This window comes from Acromyrmex echinatior, chromosome 10 (assembly GCF_024713525.1).
Source record: "Acromyrmex echinatior isolate Ae372 chromosome 10, ASM2471352v2, whole genome shotgun sequence".
In the NCBI taxonomy this organism is placed as follows: Eukaryota; Metazoa; Arthropoda; class Insecta; order Hymenoptera; family Formicidae; genus Acromyrmex; species Acromyrmex echinatior.
This window is the reverse complement of record NC_141861.1, coordinates 13,055,804-13,074,143: the sequence shown is the minus strand read 5'-3', so window position 1 is coordinate 13,074,143 and position 18,340 is coordinate 13,055,804. Positions and strand designations below refer to the sequence as shown.

At 38.0% G+C, this 18,340-nt stretch overlaps 1 protein-coding gene across 1 annotated transcript; it reads right to left on the bottom strand.

Annotated features, from left to right (window-relative positions):
- Positions 1–11,462: 11,462 nt before the first annotated feature.
- Positions 11,463–12,461, bottom strand: LOC147908394 (uncharacterized). Its single transcript, XM_087410107.1, has one exon. The coding sequence runs from the start codon at positions 12,459–12,461 to the stop codon at positions 11,463–11,465; it is 999 nt and encodes a 332-aa protein (XP_087266233.1).
- Positions 12,462–18,340: the final 5,879 nt, after the last annotated feature.

The window sequence follows — 18,340 nt, the reverse complement described above, 5'->3', positions numbered from 1 at the left end:
TAATTCAAAAACAAGGAAATTGGGTGCCTTATGAACTGAAACCGAGAGACGTTGAAAGGCGATTTTTCACTTGCGAACAGCTGATTCAAAGACAACAAAGAAAAGGTTTTTTGCACCGGATTGTGACTGGAGATGAGAAGTGGATATTCTACGACAACCCCAAGAAGAAAAAATACTACGCTAAGCCCGGTCAATCGTTGCCATCGACCTCAATATCAACACCAAAGCCGAACATTCATGGTTCGAAGATCATGCTCTGTATCTGGTGGGACCAAAAGAGTGTTGTTTACTATGAGCTGCTGAAACCTGGCGATTTCATTACGGGCGATCGGTATCGGCTACAATTGATTCGTTTGAGCTGTGCATTGCGAGAAAAACGGAATACGAGCAAAAACATGATAAAGTTATTTTTCTTCATGACAACGGCCTCATGTCGCAAAAGTCGTAAAAAAATATTTGGAAACGCTCAAATGAGATGTTTTACCGCACTCGCCGTATTCTCCGGACATTGCTCCTTCTGATTACTGGTTGTTCCGAAGGATTTGGCAAGTCACTGGTTCACTTCTTTCGCAGAAATCGAAAATTGGCTCCAAAATTGGAATCGCCTCCAAAGACGAGTCATTTTTTCGAGATGGAATTCGAAAATTGCCTGAGAGATGGGAAAAAGTAGTAGCCAGCGATGGACAATACTTTAATTAATCTGTTCATTCATTTGTTTTGAAATTTTGAACACAAAAAAACGGACTGAACTAATTTGTACTCCTAATAATTAGAGTTGAGACATGAGCGATTCACCTTCGGAATTGATTAGCATTACGTTTGGGATCCATTAGTGAAAATATAAGTTTGTATAAACGTACTGTGTGAAAATATCAGTTTGTGTAATGTACTCTGTGAATTTGTCTAACGTATGTGTGAATTGTGTAAATGACGTCCCAGCAATGGCGTTCTTCTGCTCTCATGTCTCGACTATTATTGTAATAATTTTTGGACGCCGACGTGGACACATGTCTAATGATTATCTAATATGATATAGAATTATATGATTATCGCTGAAGACTATATAGAATTATATGATTTTCGTTGAATACGTTTGTAACAGAATGAAAGTGCAATTTCTTAAAACCGTACATAACAATGATGTTGATTAAGGAAAGCTGTGTTCATAATTCAATGACGAACCACTCAAGGTTTTGGGAAATGCTCCTGCACTTATTTATTTAATGTGAACTTAAATTTATATGGATTATCCTAAAGATGGTTGTAAAGAGCAGCCGAAACGATGATTAGGTATTGTATATATTGTAGTATAATAAATAAGAAAGATAGTATAGAATAAATAGAAAGGAAAATTTTTTTGTATAAAACAGACACAAATAACATATATTCACTCTAATTTGCACGGTTTTATTATAATATTATTGTAATATTATTCTTATTGTAATGACTCTACATATTTTTTTTCGATCCAGCAGCGCCAAATGTTTTTATTAGGTGTTGGAATTAATTCGTAGCGTTTTACAAGTGATGGGAAGTACTTTCATTAATGTATTTTTTAATGCTCATGTGAAATAAATAACATTCTTTCATTAAAAAACGCTACGAATTAATTCCAACACCTAATACATGAAAATTGTTTTATTTAAACTTTTTAAATTTTGTTCTGTTTTGTTCCTTCTCTCAATTCTCTATGATAACTTTTAGATTGAAAAGATAATGCAATGGATTTGGATTTCATTTTTTAATTTTGTATAAGAATGTTGTTCAAGGTTCATATACAATTTAAATTGAGCGAGGTAATAATTTTTAAAGATTATAATGTAAAATTATTCATTATCAGATTTTTTACACACCTGATACGTACCGTTCAAATTAAGTATAATTTTTATTTATGGGATTTTAACTTGGTGACAAATTTAGCACCCATTATTGATATCACATCTTCTATATGCCTGATACGTATCGTTCAAATTAGTAGGTTCAAATAGTAGTTTTTATTTAGGACTTTAAAAGATTTACAAAAATACATACCTAGTTTTTATATTTTAATTTAATAAAATGTTTTTTGCAAAGCACGTATCCACAGCGCTTTTTTATCTTTTTTGAACAAGATAAATGTATGCTGATATCTCATGCATTTTGTAGTGTTATCTTTTTATAAACAGTATATGAATTAATCAATTTAGTTAACACATAGTTAACACATTTTTTCCCGAATTATATCTATTATATACGGCGGATCTATAAATAAACAAGCTACAATCGATACATTTGCGGATGACACAGCGATCATGGTTGCACATCAGATCCTAAGACTGCTTCCACTGTTCTCCAGGAGAAGCTATTTTTCTCAAATTAAAGAAATTTTATATATTCAAATTATTATTTCAGTATTTATACATTTCATATTCAATAGGCACACATACAAATATTTTTCTATGCGATAAAGAAAAATTTTTAATACCTTTTAATACTAAATTTTTAATCCTTAAATTTTTTATTGTAATAATAAAAATTGAAATTTATTACAGTAATATTAACAGTTATTTTTCGACATAATATTATTGTCCTTGATTAAACTTGATTCTCATGAAAATAGAAATCTAAATATTATATTTCTTACTTAATAAAAATTTTTAAAAATAATGTACAACTCATTTGCGGATTAGGGACTTTATTACCAAATAGATTTAAAAGCGAGTTATACGTGAAATTGGGACTTATATGTATTCCTTGTAACATATTTCGAAATTACATTGTTTATGTGCTAATATCCTTTCCTAAGAATGAATTAGAATGAATTATACTATAATATTAATTATACAATACAAAAAATAAATATAATAGGTTAATGAGAGTCAGCAACGATAAACGGCGCAATTATTTAGTGAATAATCAAAACTCAGATATTGATGTCTTCTTTATTTTGAATGTTTTAACTCTCTTTAGAGTCCTTCTCAGCAAGAATGATACAAGTATAATTAGACTTACATGTATATCCATCAAGTATATTTTGCAACATCTTTACATAATCAAATCATTTTGTAAATACATGAAAATAATACTTAACAAAAATTTGAAATCTATCTGTTAGGAAGAGGACCTCGATGTCCCCTTTGCGTTATGTATAACACTATTTTCTCTTAATCCGAGATCTGTGTCTCATGCCTTGTGGCTTGTCCATGTCGATATTGGCAGCGTGTGATAAAAGATAAAATGAACTTTGCCTTGATATAAAAATCCTTTTAATGTGTCTTGAATTACACTCGCGTCTTCTATCATAAAGTTAAAATAATAAGATTCTTGTGCACCGGTCGTGCACGTGTTATCAAACGAGGAAGACGCACACGGAAGCACCGAAAAATCTAGAAGCGCGGCGGATCCGCACGCAAACAGGATAGTCGCGCGCATGCCCTCCCCTTCGATGGGCTTCATCAGCGACATGGCACGCCGCAATCATGCCGTGATCACGTCGCAATCACCTCGCAAGCCAACGGGCTGGCATCACACGCTAAACACTGACAAGCGCCAACACTATCGGAAAAGACATTAAAAATGTAAAAAAAAGGCGTCAAGTATATTTTGCAGAAAAAAGATACCAGAGATAATATCATAAAAAAAGAAGTGAAATCAAAATATTTCAAGTATCTCTATTTAAACAGTCCCATAGAATACAGTTCTCCGAACGGCATTTTGAAGGCATTCTTATGTAGACGTCCTTTTAAATAATGTTGTATGGAATAATTTTTCACAATTATAATACTACACAAAGTACAAATAACATTTGAAGTATATTAAGTATAATAACACATTAATGAGAGAACGAAATGCAATAGATAGTGTAATAAGAGGCGCGGAAACTGAAAAGGATTTTTACATCGATTACCAATAGAAAATTGTAGAAATAAAAAATCGAAAAGCAAGATCTTCAGCAGTAGCATACTTGACATGCCCGTCTTGTTTATAATTGTAATTTAAACTAAAAATTGCTAAGACAGTCATTCGCACTCTAACTAGTCAATAATACGTAGATATCAATGATAATTAAAATTAATTATGATTTAATAGAATCGTTTCAAACATTTTAATAAAATGTTATAATATAATATTAAGAATAATTATATTAGGACACTCGAATTTTAAACAATACAAAAAGGTAAATACAGTAGGCTAATGAGAGTCAGCAACGATAAACGGTACAATTATTTAGTGAACAATCAATACTCAGATGTTGGATTGATGTCTTCTTTATTTTGAACGTTTCGATTCTCTTTAGAGTCCTCCTCAGCAAGAATGATACAGGTATAATTAGCTCACATAATGCCTAAGTCACTCGCAAATTGACAAAGATGCAGCATTGTTAATCTAACATTTTTTTAAAAACAAATCTTATTAAAATGATATATGCGTAAACAATTCAAATGACTTACCATCACGGAACATGAAACATTGCACTAAAGCTTTGTTGAACATATTAAAACTTTAAAAGTAGAATTTTTTAAATCAAATATAAAGATCACACATTTTTAGAACACACGTCCGTGTACGACGACGTATCACTCAGATATGAAATATTCTCGAAGTAAGAAGCCACACAGTAAACATTAACGCAAATTTGTAAATATGACGAACAAAATACATGTATATACTTGTTAAGTCAACCCGATAAAAACCGCAATAAATTATTGTATAAGAATTAAAAACTGTCAAAATTATTAAAATTGTAAAATAAAGAATTACATAATGAAAAGAAAAAATTCAATATAAAATATATCTTGTTAAAATTGTTACATTTTCATCAACAAATAAAACTTTGTCAAAATAAATTAATAAAGTATAAATGTAAAAAGATTTCTAACATGTTCACACAGTCAGGAAAAATTATCAATGCTGCATAGGTATGATGCAGACCTTCTGTATCTGAACGTAAATTAAGGCCATTTCTTTGCAACAGGGAGAGGGATATCCCAGAGAAGGTCGACCCCCCGTCCGGATGGACGGAGGAGCTGAGCGTCACTGGGGAGGAGATGACGAAGGCCTTCGCTCGTCTGAAAGGGAGGCCGCGGGCGCCCGGACTCTCCGGTATTCACGGCAGGATCTGGCTCACCGTGGCCCCCATCGTAGGCGGTCGATTGAGGCAGCTCTTCACGACCATCCACGGTGAGACCCAGATACTTGATAGTGGGCCCCACCGGGACACGGACATCGTCCACCACGATATGTGCCTAAGAGGGCACTCCGCTCTTCCCGTCGTGGAAGAACAGAGCTTCCATTTTAGCGGGGGCCACCCTCAGGCCCAATTCCCTTATGGAGCCACTGCAACGTTCGCCGTATCCACGGCTCTTCCCCAGGTCGTGCCCCCGGCTACCACCAGCGTGTCGTCCGCATAACAGACGACGTGGCAGCCGAGGGGTAGGGCCGCGCAGAGAACGCAGTCGTATGCGATGTTCCAGAGTAGGGGGCCCAACACGGACCCCTGTGGAACACCGCACGACACGTCCCTCCGCTGCTGGAGTCCCCGTTTATCGTGGAACTCCAGCTGCCTGTCTCGGAAATAGTCCTCAACTGCAGCGACCAGGTAGAGGGGCAAGAGATGGTGTTCTCTCATAGCCCCCACTACCCGGCCCCATGGGACGTTGTTGAAGGCGTCAAGAACGATTGCACAGCGTGCAACGGCAGCTGGCCCTTCGTATCTGTAGAGCCTACAGGACGGTGTCGTATGCGGCCACCATGGTCCTCGCGGGGATCCCCCCTGCCAAGTATGTGGTGCCACCAGGGCCGACGCCCTAGCGGAGACTTACGCGAGGGTGAAGGCCATTCGGCTTCGGGGGGGGGGGGGGATCGTAACCCCGGGGACCGTTGACCGACTGAGGAGGAATGCCCGTCGGCGGGTCTTTGGAGAGTGGCGTGCTATTCTCGAGAACAGCCCGCCGACAACGGGCGCCCGGACCGTGGAGGCCATTCTCCCATTCGAGGAATGGGTAGACAGGGGATGGGGCGGACTATCGTTCCACGCGATGCAGGTGCTCACCGGACACGGATGTTTCGGGGAGTACCTGTGTCGCATAGGTAAGGAGCCGACCGCGCGCTGTCGCCACTGCGACGGGGACCGGGACACCGCGCCGCATACGCTCGAAGCCTGCCCGGCATGGGCGGGCGAGCGCGGTGTCCTGGTCCAAAAGATAGGGGATGATCTCTCCCTGTCGGCTGTCGTGATGGCGATAGTCGGCGTGGAGAGAGCTTGGAAGGCCTTCTCCTCCTTCTGCGATCGGATGACGTCGCAGGAGGAAGATGAAAGGCAGAGGGAGCGAGTTCCGGGAGGTCGTGACCTTTCCTCGCCGCCGGGCGGCGGAGGGGGAAGAGATGCGCGGGATGGTGGCGTTGGAGGACAACGCGGGCGCCGGCTTCAGCCGAGTCGCTCACGCCCCGGGTCACCGCTCGCGCGTCAGCGTCGCCGAAACCGCCCCACAGGGCGAGAACGGCGATCTCCTCCCCCTATATAGGAGGTAACCGAAGAGGAGGACGACGGGAGCGTATGTGAGGGGGGGGGGCCGCCGGACAATAAATAACATCCCTGCGCGCGGGGGTGTAGTATCACCGACCCCTAGTCACGTCGACTGTGCGGCGGTGGCGGGGTCTCTGCACCGCCGCGCGCGGGGGGTGCGCCGCGAGAGTGCCTCTCCGAATGCTAGGCCGTCGGTGCCTCGCACTGCCTGGGGTCGTCTTCTCGACGTCTTAAAATCCCCGGGCGGGAAAAGATGTCGGCACAAAGCCGACCGGAGGGGCTTCCAGAAGTATGCTGCACGCGTTCCTGGAAGCCCCTCACACAAGGCCTGTTCAGGACACCCGGAGGGGTTTTAGTGGGTGCAAGCCCCACATAACCCCGGGCTCTCCCCCGAGGCCCGGGGTATGCGTTAGGCATTTCCCCTCCGTTATAAAAAAAAAAGCCATTTCTTTGCATGTGTATGAATGCCATTTCCAAAATCAATCTTTTGTTTAAAAATTTCTCCTTGTCTAAAATTTGAACATTCTCCCAATTGAAGGCATGTGAAAATTCATTACGATGTTCAGATATTCTGCTGTTAAGTTTCCTGTATGTCCCATATAAGATAAAATTTATAGTGATATATCTCCGATTATCATTATCATATATTGAATAATTAGTCGTATCAGATTGGTACTAGTGCCTCGGATTTCCAAGATACTCAATATCAGTTATCCATCCACGGATAATGATAATTCTTGTTGTTCCAACAATCATTTTAACATTAAAATAGATCCTATTGAATTTATTGAAACAACATTAAAGTCTTCATTATTTCACATCAAAGAAGATTGGTTCAAATTTATCGTGCTTACAAGTCCTGAAAAAATATTTGTTACAGTTAGGGGAAAACTTCGCGTTACTTTCATTTAATAAAAAAAAGAAGAATTTATTAGAATTTATCAAAAATATAGAAAATAATTTTAGGAAAATTGAATCTAATAATATTTTAAGTATCAGGAATTGTATCACAACTATATTGAAAAATTATTTATCATCTTTTGTTCAAAATAATCAGTAAACGATTAACTCAACTAATATGATACACAAAACAATTTTGCACTAATAATCCAGACATCATTTTCACTAAGGCAGATAAGAGAAATATCACTGTGGCTCTAAACAAAAATATTTACATTTCGAAAGTCAAATGCTTGAAAGTTAAATGCTTGATGATCCTAACACTTACACTAAAGTCATAAACAACTCTATCAATATTCTCACAAAAAAAATTCGAACTATTATCACATTGAAAAAATAAAAATTACATTTCAAATAGTACGTACAAAAAAATATCATATGAAGTTATCTTGTGCATATGCATTTCCAAAAGTGCATAAATCTATAATAATTGTCTCTTTAGGATCATAATTTCTTCAATTAACAGTCCTTTATATTCATTGACTTCATTTTTACACGACATTATTTCTGAAAAATCCCCTAAACCTTTCAGTAAAATCAAAAACAGTTTTCATCTTGCACAGAAGTTAAGAGGTAAGTTGAAAACTAATTATTCTTTAATTTCTCTTGACGTCATCTCGTTGTTTACTAACATTCCAGATTTCCATTTAGATTTGGCGATTAAGAGTGGCTAATAGATGGAATTATATAAAAAAATCAACAACTATTTCGGAAAAAGAATTTTTTATAGCACTAGAATTAGTACTTAAAAAATTCGACGTATTTCACTTTTAATGGAAAGATATAGAATGTTGCAGCCGCGGTTTCGGGATCGTAAGGTTCTCAATAATATTAGACACTTTTTCATATTTTACACGAACACACTACTTTATTACAAAAACATTAAGAGCATACGGCTCGGAATTATTCGCAGTAACAACGGCAGTAAAAAAGACAAAAGTAAAAAGTTCTATTGGCGGGAACGCTCAGCTTGCGATCCGATCTCGTCCTCTTCCGTCGTTCACAGGCTGCCATTCCGGTACCTTGCTCTAACTCGCTGCTCGACCAATAACACATGTCTCGCCCTCTATATCAACGGTACTGAGAACGCGCTTCCAATATCTCTCCCACCTTGAGTTGTGACTTCTTGGTAGAAGCAAATCAACCTATCTAAAAAAATGAAAACAAAAATAAAATGACAAACATTTCTAGTATTTGAACCGATCCGGTTTCTTGATGATACGACCCCTTCGGGTCTTTAAGCTCGTTCCTTCCAACGATTTCGGTTCCTCTCTAAGGACAGCTACGGACTCTTCGAGGGTGTTAGCTGCATTTCCCTTAGTAGTCTCTAACGTCATAGTGGTAGACTCGATAAAGTTATCAACTTCAGGACTGGCGTGTTCAACTTCCAAGGGAATTAGTTTCTGAATGGGTCGAACCAGTTCACCTTTACTCGTTTTCAGTTTTACCATCCGCACGTAACCATCTTTTCCGGGGTAGACTTCTCTAATTTCTCTAACTTCTCTGACGACGAGCGGCCAGTCTAATCGCTTTTGTAAATTGTTTTCAATAAGCACGACATCCCCACGGACGCGGAACTGTTGCTGGGTTTAATTCGTCTAGATAACTGACCCAAGTTGGTACTGTATACCGAAACGTTTTCTGAACTCTTCTTTCAATTTTTGACGATAATTTTCCTCTTTGCAAAGTGGGACTTGTAAACTTGATCCAAGTCTGGAACGCCATTTTCTCGAATGTCACTGATGAACATCGCTGGAGTCAGCGCTGTGATTTCAGTATTTTCCTCTGTCAAGTAGGTAAGTGGTCTTGACTTCATAGTAGCTTCGCAATCGCATAGAACAGTGTTCATTTCTTTATAGCTCAACGAAGTTCTCTTTAATGTCCTCTTCAGTAGATCTTTAAGGAGGCGGATAAGTCGCTCCCACCATTCTCCAACCAGGCAGCTGAAGGTGGATTAAAATGTCATGTTATCTCATTGAGTGCACAATATTGGGATTTCCGCCAATTAATCTTCTGTAGTAGATTTCTGGCCCTTACAAAATTTTTCCCATTGTCGCTATATACTACAGTAGGTCTTTCTCGACGTGCAATGAATCTTTTGAAGGCCTCCAGAAATTCCTCTGTTGATAGAGATGTAACCAACTCTAAGTGAACTGTCGACTGCACAAGTAAACAAACAGATGTAAGCCTTTTGTCCTCCGCTCAAAAAAAATGATCCAGCGTAATCGATACCTATCACTTCAAACGCTGTGGCATCTCTCACTCTATCTTCAGATGGTGCTTTCATTGTTTTCGATGCATATCGACGACAAACGACGTATTTTCTTATGAGTGAGCGTACCGTACGACGGTAAGATCCAAAACTCTTCGCGTAAACTATTCATCACAATATCAATATCAACATGATTAAGTTTCAGATGAATATGAAAAATTATTTTCAACGTCAATAAATGAGTTGAGTCCAACACTACGGGACATCTGAAAGAAAAGGTGTCTTGACGATTGGGGATCATTGTCTTTGTGTGTATTAGTCCATTCTCCTCGAAAACATTTAAGCTTCGTAAACCGTTGCTTCCCAGGAATGATTCTTTCTGTGCCAGTCTACAGAGAAGCAATTCTGCTTTAGTTATTTCTTTGGCATTTAACTCTTGAGTTTTGTTTACATGGATTCTTTGGCAATTATTCACTTAATATTCACGCGATAGTACACAGAATTTTGGAATACATCGAAAGTCTCTGTAAATATCAGGGGACTGTCTCTTCATCCGCTTGTTCTACGAAGCATAGCGATTTCTTCAACAGTAGTCTCAAGAAATATTCTCTCTTTGCATCGTCCGGAAGTCTTGCGTAATTCTAAATTAACTGTGTTATCGTCAATTTTTCCTTCCTCTTTGGGCCATTCTTTGGGAGATAATTTCAATCACTCCGGTCCTTCTCACCATTTCAGTTCAAGGAATTTCTTAATATCACAACCTCGTGGGGGTAAATTCGCTGGGTTCATCACTCCAGGAACATATCTCCAAGATTCAATATCTATACGGCTCCTTATTTCCAGAACACGATTCCATACAAAGACTGCCCATTGTCTTGTTTGTCCAATCCATGTTAGAAACATCATCGAGTCGGTTCAGAAATAGATCTTGATATCTTGATAATCCATAGCCTTTACGAAGGATCGCATCATCCTAGCTCTAATGGAGGCTGCTAGTAATTCAAGGCGAGGTATGATCTTCTTCTCTTTGGATGCTATTCTAGATTTGGCTTCTACGAGATGTACCTCGAGCCCTATGCTTGACTCAACTCGTACGAAGATTACCGCCGCGTATGCGTCTTTACTGGCGTCGACAAAAACATGAAAGGACAGTGAGTCGGGACCTCTTTCCTTTCCAAAAATTCATCGTGGAAACTTCAATATGCGTAGGAGACCTAGTTGCTAAACCCATTTAAAAAATTCGTGCTTAATGTCGCCGTCTATTTCTGTGTCCCAATCCACGTTTTTATTCCACAGATCTTGCAATAGTAATTTTGGTTTTAACAGTACGGGACAGACGAATCCGAGAGGGTCGTAAACTTTCTGTACTTGTGACAAGATGACTCTCTTCGTTATTTTCTCCGTGATCGTCGGTGCAGGAAATTCCGGTAACATTAAAATATCTCTTTTGGTGTCCCATATAAGTCCGAGCACCGTTGATTGACTCTCAGGATCTTTGTCAGTGTATTTCCAATCTCTTAAATCAAATCTGGCTTGAGTCAAAAGGGAACAGGCTTCTCTCCTGAAAACTTCAAAATCAGAATAAGAATCGACACCAGTAACAGTCATCGATATAAAAGGATTTTGCCAGTTTCTCATAAACTGCTTTCTTATATGGCAAAATGGTAGAGTTTAAGGCTCTATTAATATGCAATTCAATCGCTGCCCCTAAAAGGAATGGCTGCTTGTCAATCCGAAAACAACTCGACGATGTCGATAAATCTCTATTTCTCCGTCAACGTTCCATCACAGGAATCTCAAAACATCTCTATCCGCCGGAGAGACGCTGATTTGTAAGAAGGCTTTTGCGATATCAGCTGTTACCCCTATCTTCCTCTCTCGAAATCGATGTAGCAATGCTGGAATAAACTCTATAAGATTGGGTCCAGTCTCCAAGCATTGGTTAAGTAAAGGCGATTTCTTGACTTTTGCTGACGCATCGAAAACAGGGCGTATCTTCGTAGTTTCTTCTTTCTTGACTATAGGTCTGTGTGGAATATAGTAGTTCTCTTGGTCGACTTCAAGTACAGATACCCTTTCAATAATCGCTTCTTCGAGCCAATTATTGAAGACAGCCTGGTAGTCGTCAAATAAATCTTCTTGTCGCAATCTCTTTGTAACGTCTTTTAGTCTTTTCTCGGCTACGTCTCGATTATCTCGTAAAGGTGGATGATTCTCTTTCCACGGCAGAAGAACTTCGTATCGACCTTCGTTGTCGATTTTCGTTGTCTTTTGAAATGAGGTCTTTATTTCAGCTTGATGTGACTCTTTAGTAACACTCTCAATAGGATCCGTGATGCCCAAGACATCGAGTCTCCATAAGTCTGATATGTTGGCTTCTTGAGTGAACATTGACATAATCGTCAGCGTAGTATCGGTGCCACTGTCTATGTAATCGTCTATGTTCCTACCTAAGATTGTCCATCCAAGCTTAGTTTCTAGAGCTGTTATTCCTTGATTTATCTGTAGAACTTTTCCTGTGAATATTTTGCCAGCAACATCAGCTCCAATCAATAGTGAAATGCATTCTTGACGTTCACCGGTGTCGCTCAAACATATGTCCTTTTTCTCAAGTATATCCATCCATGTATCATCGATCTTACAAGGGGCGTCCTGACAGATAATGTTTTGTTGCAAAGCTACGAAGTCGCATTTATATGTTCCATCTAAGTTGCTGATGTAGATCTGACAAGTTTTGTATCTCTGAGGTTTGGTTTTAGTTCCTCCAAACAACAAGTGTACCATCGTCTGTTCGCTCTCAGTCTCCTATCCAAGCTCTCTGCTGCTCCGCTCGGCTACTTTTTCCAAAACATAAGATCTATGCGAGCCAGTATCTATGACGGCGCGAACATTCACCAAGCCTTTTGGACTTCGCATCTTGACTTTTAGTGTAGGCAGAAACATTTTTGTATTCGAAGAGACATTAGCGAGACAACTGTTTCCCTTGTGAAAAGCTGGTTCTTTCGGTTTCTTCTCATCCGTTTGCTTTGTCTCGTCCTTGCTCGACAGGTTTCTACACATCAGCAGGCAATGTCCTTTGCTGCACCAAGGGCATTTTATTTTGTTACGGCATCTTTTATAGCTGTACCCTACTTTTAGGCAATTAAAACAGCCCTGCTTGTCTTTTACAGCTTGGATTCTCTTCTCTAAGTCCATACTTCTGGTCATATTTTCTGGCCTTTTCACAACTCAAGCTGCCATGATTAGCTCTACAAAATATACACTGCTGCGGCTTTGCTTCTTTCGCCGATAGTGAGCTAGACGCTGTCGCTATCTCTGGATCTCGTTCACTCTTTGATTTCCTTTTATTTTTGTCCTTTGTCATCTGAAAATCGTTGCTCTCGAAGCATGTTTTTGCCATTTGAATACGTTCCTCGCTCTCGACCTCTCTTCCTAGAAAAGTCATTAGACTAGTAAGACGATCTTTTGCAGTAACATTTACAACAGATGCGTCAGAATGAGGAATTAATTGAGCCCTTGTTCATTGCCATGTACATTTCTGTTGTCGCGCCTAAAGTTTCAAGTGCTCGTATATGTGCCTCTAATTTATCATAAGTGATTGTGAGACATGTTTTTATTCTTCCTTAAGACTAACTTTAAAAGTTCGCGCACATAATATTCAATCAATAAGTCTTTTTTGCCGAATCGAGACTCGAGGCTGTGTATGGCTTTCTCATAATTACCGGCCGTTAGTGGAAAACTATTCACTACTTCAAATGCGCGCGAGTCTTTTACCATAGACTGTACTAAATATTGGAATTTATCTTCCCTCGACAACGTCGCGTCTTCATGAATTTTCTTAAAAGTACTCCAAAACGGAAGCCAATCTTTGATATCACCGCCAAACTTTCTTAATTCAATTTTCGGCAATTTCAATGCGCGTATACTTTCCTGTGTTGTCGTGGTAGTCCGTTGCAGCGGAACCGGTGTCGGCGTTTCGAGTTCATTCTTCCGCTCTAATAGACAGATTAGCCCGACCTTTGCTTGATGGTATTTCGTGGCATACTCATCTGCATGCTGTACCTCTCTTCCAATGGCTTCTTCAGGCTCTCCAGCTTCGATCATTAAGGTCTGCAGCTTCTGATTTAGCTCATTAAGCTCGTTTGTCTCGTAGCAATGCAAAGCTGACTTGCATTGAGGTTATGTCCGGCGATTCCTTCGACTGCTCAGTCCAGAAGGAAGTGTACACTCTCGTAAAGGCGGATCGTGTTATTCTTAACGTTAACTTTACTTATTCCATGTCTACTTTCTTACGTATTACGATCTGTGCTTGCTATAAAACGGCTACAACAAAATTACCCAGTTCTGTCATGATCATCAGAATGTTGCAGCCGCGGTTTCGGAATCGTAAGATTCTCAATAATATTAGACACTTCTTCGTATTTTACACGAACACACTACTTTTATTACAAAAACATTAAGAGCATACGGCTCGGAATTATTCGCAGTAACAACGGCAGTAAAAAAGGCAAAAATTCTATTGGCGGGAAATTCTATTGGCTCAGCTTGAGATCCGATCTCGTCCTCTTCCGTCGTTCACAGGCTGCCATTCCGGCACCTTCCTCTAACTCGCTACTTGGTCGATAACACGCGTCTCGCCCTCTATATCAACGCTACTGAGAGCGCGATTTCAACATACAAACAGAACTTTGGCATACCAATAGGATCGCCTTTATTTCCTATTATAGTAGATTCATGCAAGCCTTAGAGACTAAAGCAATAGCAATTAATGTTAAGCTTTTGCCCTTTTATTTCAATTGCCTTTTTATTTCAGATATGTTGATATCATGATTTTATTTTGACAACTTTTACTTCGTTTCATCCGAGATTGAAATTCATCTTGGAAATAGGAGGCAATAGTATTAATTTCTTAGATGTAACCATTATTAATAACAATAACTGTTTAGAGTTAGATTGATACCACAACATTTTCAGGACGGTACCTGAACTATTTACTCGTCACATCCTGTTTCTCATAAAAAAGGTGTCATAATGGATATTTGGACAGAGTTATGTTACTTTCAGATCCAAAATTTCATTATAATAGTATTAAGTTCATTATTTGTACATACCAAATAATGACTATCCGGCAAAATTTGTTTTTAACACGATTCATAGTTATCTAAAATATTGGTTTAACAATCAATTTTTTAATAACAATGTCCTAAATGACGATACGGTTAGTGATCGTATATTGGTTTTTGTTATCATATATTGATTTTACATCAGAGAAATTTTCGTCGATTTGTAAAAATACCAACATAAAATTAGTGTTTTTCAGCGATAACAAATTAAATAAATTCATAAGAATAAAAGGACGCTCTTCCAAAATTTGATAATAAAAATGTAGTCTATAAGATTTGTTGTAAAAATTGCGATCGTATGTGGGAAACTTTCCAGTAGAATATCTGAACATCGTAGACATATAAATTGGAACACTGACACTTACTCTGGAATTACATCGTAATGAATTTTCATATGATTTCGATTGGGAGAATGTCCAAATTTTAGATAAGGAGAAATTTTTGAACAAAAGATTGATTTCGGAAATGGCATTCATGCACATGCAAAGGAATGGTCTTAATTTATATTCAGAAGGTTTGCATCATACCTATGCAACATTGTTAATTTCTCCTGATTGATGTTAGAAACCTTTTTACAGTTTATATTTATACAGTTTTTTTTATAGTTTATTAATTTATTTTGACAAAGTTTTATTTGTTGATGAAAATGTAACAATTTTAACGAGATATGTTTTATATTGAATTTTTTCTTTTCATTACGTAATTCTTTATTTTACAATTTTAATAATTTTGACAGTTTTTAATTCTTATACAATAATTTATTGCGGTTTTTATCGGGTTGACTTAACAAGTATATGTTGTGTACATGTGTTTTGTTCGTCATATTTACAAATTTGCGTTAATGTTTACTGTGTGACCTCTTCGAGAATATTTCATATCTGAGTGACACGTCGTCGTACACGGATGTGTGTTCTAAAAATGTGTGATCTTTGTATATGATTTTAAAAATTCTACTTTTTAAGTTTTAATATGTTCAACAAAGCTTCAGTGCAATGTTTCATGTTCTGTGATGGTAAGTCATTTGAATTGTTTACGCATATATCACTTTAATAAGATTTGTTTTTAAAAAAATGTTAGATTAACCTTGTTGTATCTTTGTCAATTTGCGAGTGACTTAGGCATTATGTGAGCTAATTATATTTCATCATTCTTGCTGAAGAGGACTCTAAAGAGAATCGAAACGTTCAAAAGAAGACATCAATCCAAATATTGCATTTTAATTTCATATCTCTTTTGTGACGTTATTTTTTATTGTTAATAATATTTTCATTATTATTTTTATTATTTTATTATTATTATTTTATTATTATATTTTCATTATTTTCATATATTTACAAAATATTTTTATGTACAGATATTCCAAATCTTTATACTCGATGCCATTTTTTTACATTTTTATTATTTTTTCTGATTGATTTCTTGAATTTTTATTAAGTTCTTGTTATTAATAATTTATTTATTTATTTATTTTATTTTATTTGTGCATTAATTGGTTACAAATAGAACAGAAAAGTTTACATGGTGCACAAAATGGTGCGGCACCAGCAAAGTCTGCTGTTCTAAGGCGTACCGAAATAATGAGAGTAGAAATTATAAACGCAAAACGAACTTAATACAAAAATTAACAATACAATATGAAATATTGAGAATAGAGTGTGTGTGTATATATATATATATTAATATATAAAATATAACGTAACATGATATGGTATAAGTTCAACGCAACATAAATTTGACATAAAATGTGATGTAACAATATGAAAGTTGAGTATAAAAATGAATGTAACATTTGTGGAAAGTAAATAGTATAATAGCAGTGCGAAAAACTGAGAGGCAACACGAATGCGAGTAAGATGTGTAACCATAAGAGAGTCAAGGCTCCATAAAGAATACGCGAGACATCGCCGAAAGAAGAAAAGGAGGGAAAGTAGCATAGGGTGGGAAGTAATAAATTATAAAATTTAATAACATTGTAGAAGAAAGCAACACGGAATTTGTTTGAATAGGAAAAGACATGGAATCATGATATCGGGTAAGTTGGATATCGTGAGAGTGGAGTTTAGAATAAAGGTGTAAGAAATTGCGAAGATGGGACCCTTCCCAATATCCCTATATTGGAATGTAGAATTCGGTAGACAAGACAACAAAGATGAAACGCTGATGAATTTTGAGCAAACAAAGGGGATAAATGATCGTATTTACGAGCATTATAGGAGAAAACAGGAATTTTGTATACTCTAGATGCGGGATAAGAGTTTCTGAGTAGTGCGGGAATGTAGACAACATTGGCTTAATCAAAGAGAGAGATTATGAGCGGTTGAGATACTAGGAGCTTCTGAGTGATAGTAAGAATATAACGAAAAGGGTAATGAAGTCGAAGACGGAGAAATGCAGCCTGGCATTTTACAGAGACATGCTTGCTAAAGGATCAGTCGAAGAATCGAAGTGGACACCTAGGATTTTAATGGAATAGGAGCTGAGTTAATCAAAATAGAGAAGGACGTTAGACAAGAAAGTGAGCAGGGAGAACCGGCAATAAGCATAGAGGACTTAGAAGGGTTTAGGTGAAGAGAATTCGATTTAATCCACTCAGAGATGGAATAAAGATCGTGATTGAGCTGCTTCAACCGAGGAGGAATCATTAGGAGGGAAGAAGTCGTTAGAAGGATAACATTGTCAGCATATATAAGGAATTTAGAAAAAATGGGAACAAGAGGTAGATCAGAGGTGAATATAATGAACAGCAAGAGGTCGAGAACGGAACACCTTGAGGGAACATCAGAAGCAACGGCACGTTTAGAGAGAAGATAGGGCGGGGATTGAAGAGAAGTACACACGCTGAATTCGACCTATTAAGAAGCGGATAAGAGAAAGGGCGGAGGAGGAGAGACCATAATGTCCAAGCTAAGCAGTAGTTCGTGGGTGACGATGTCAAAAGCCTTGGAGAAATCAATAATTATTTATGTAAGAAGAGCCTTGTTAAAGCCACAATACCGAAGAACAATATCGAACAAGTATAACAGCTTTGTGGATGTACTGTGCAATCTTCTAAAGTCGGATTAACATTCTGGTATATAATTTGTGGAATTAAAATAGAAAATCAGTTGCTGGAAACAAATCCGCTCAAAAAGCTTGGAAAGAAAGGGGGGATGTAGATAGAGCGAAAGGAAGAGGATGAGGAAGGATTCAGAGTTTAGGAATGGGGAAGATGACAGCTTGTTTCCAGGAAGTAGGAAAAGTGCCGGATGTAAGAGAGTGGTTAAGGATGCAAAAGAGCATGTGACCAGAGAATAAAATAATCAGAGATGGAAGAAAGGGATGAGGATAGAAATGACCTCTTTTCGCGCCGGATAGCAATATTCACGCTATTACGAAGCTCGCAAAAACGCCAATCAACCTCGAGTCGAGTTTGTCTGAATTTAATCAAGGCGCAGCGCTTTATGCTAATGATTTTGCGAATCGCAGGGTGAACCAGGGAGCAGGCGGTTTGGAGAGAGTGTAACAAGACGATCGAAGATTATTAGAAAGGATGTAAAATAC

Bases quoted from the DNA above. Each gene is read 5' to 3' on its own strand.
- LOC147908394 (XM_087410107.1), bottom strand. From the start codon at position 12,461: ATGGTACACTTGTTGTTTGGAGGAACTAAAACCAAACCTCAGAGATAC.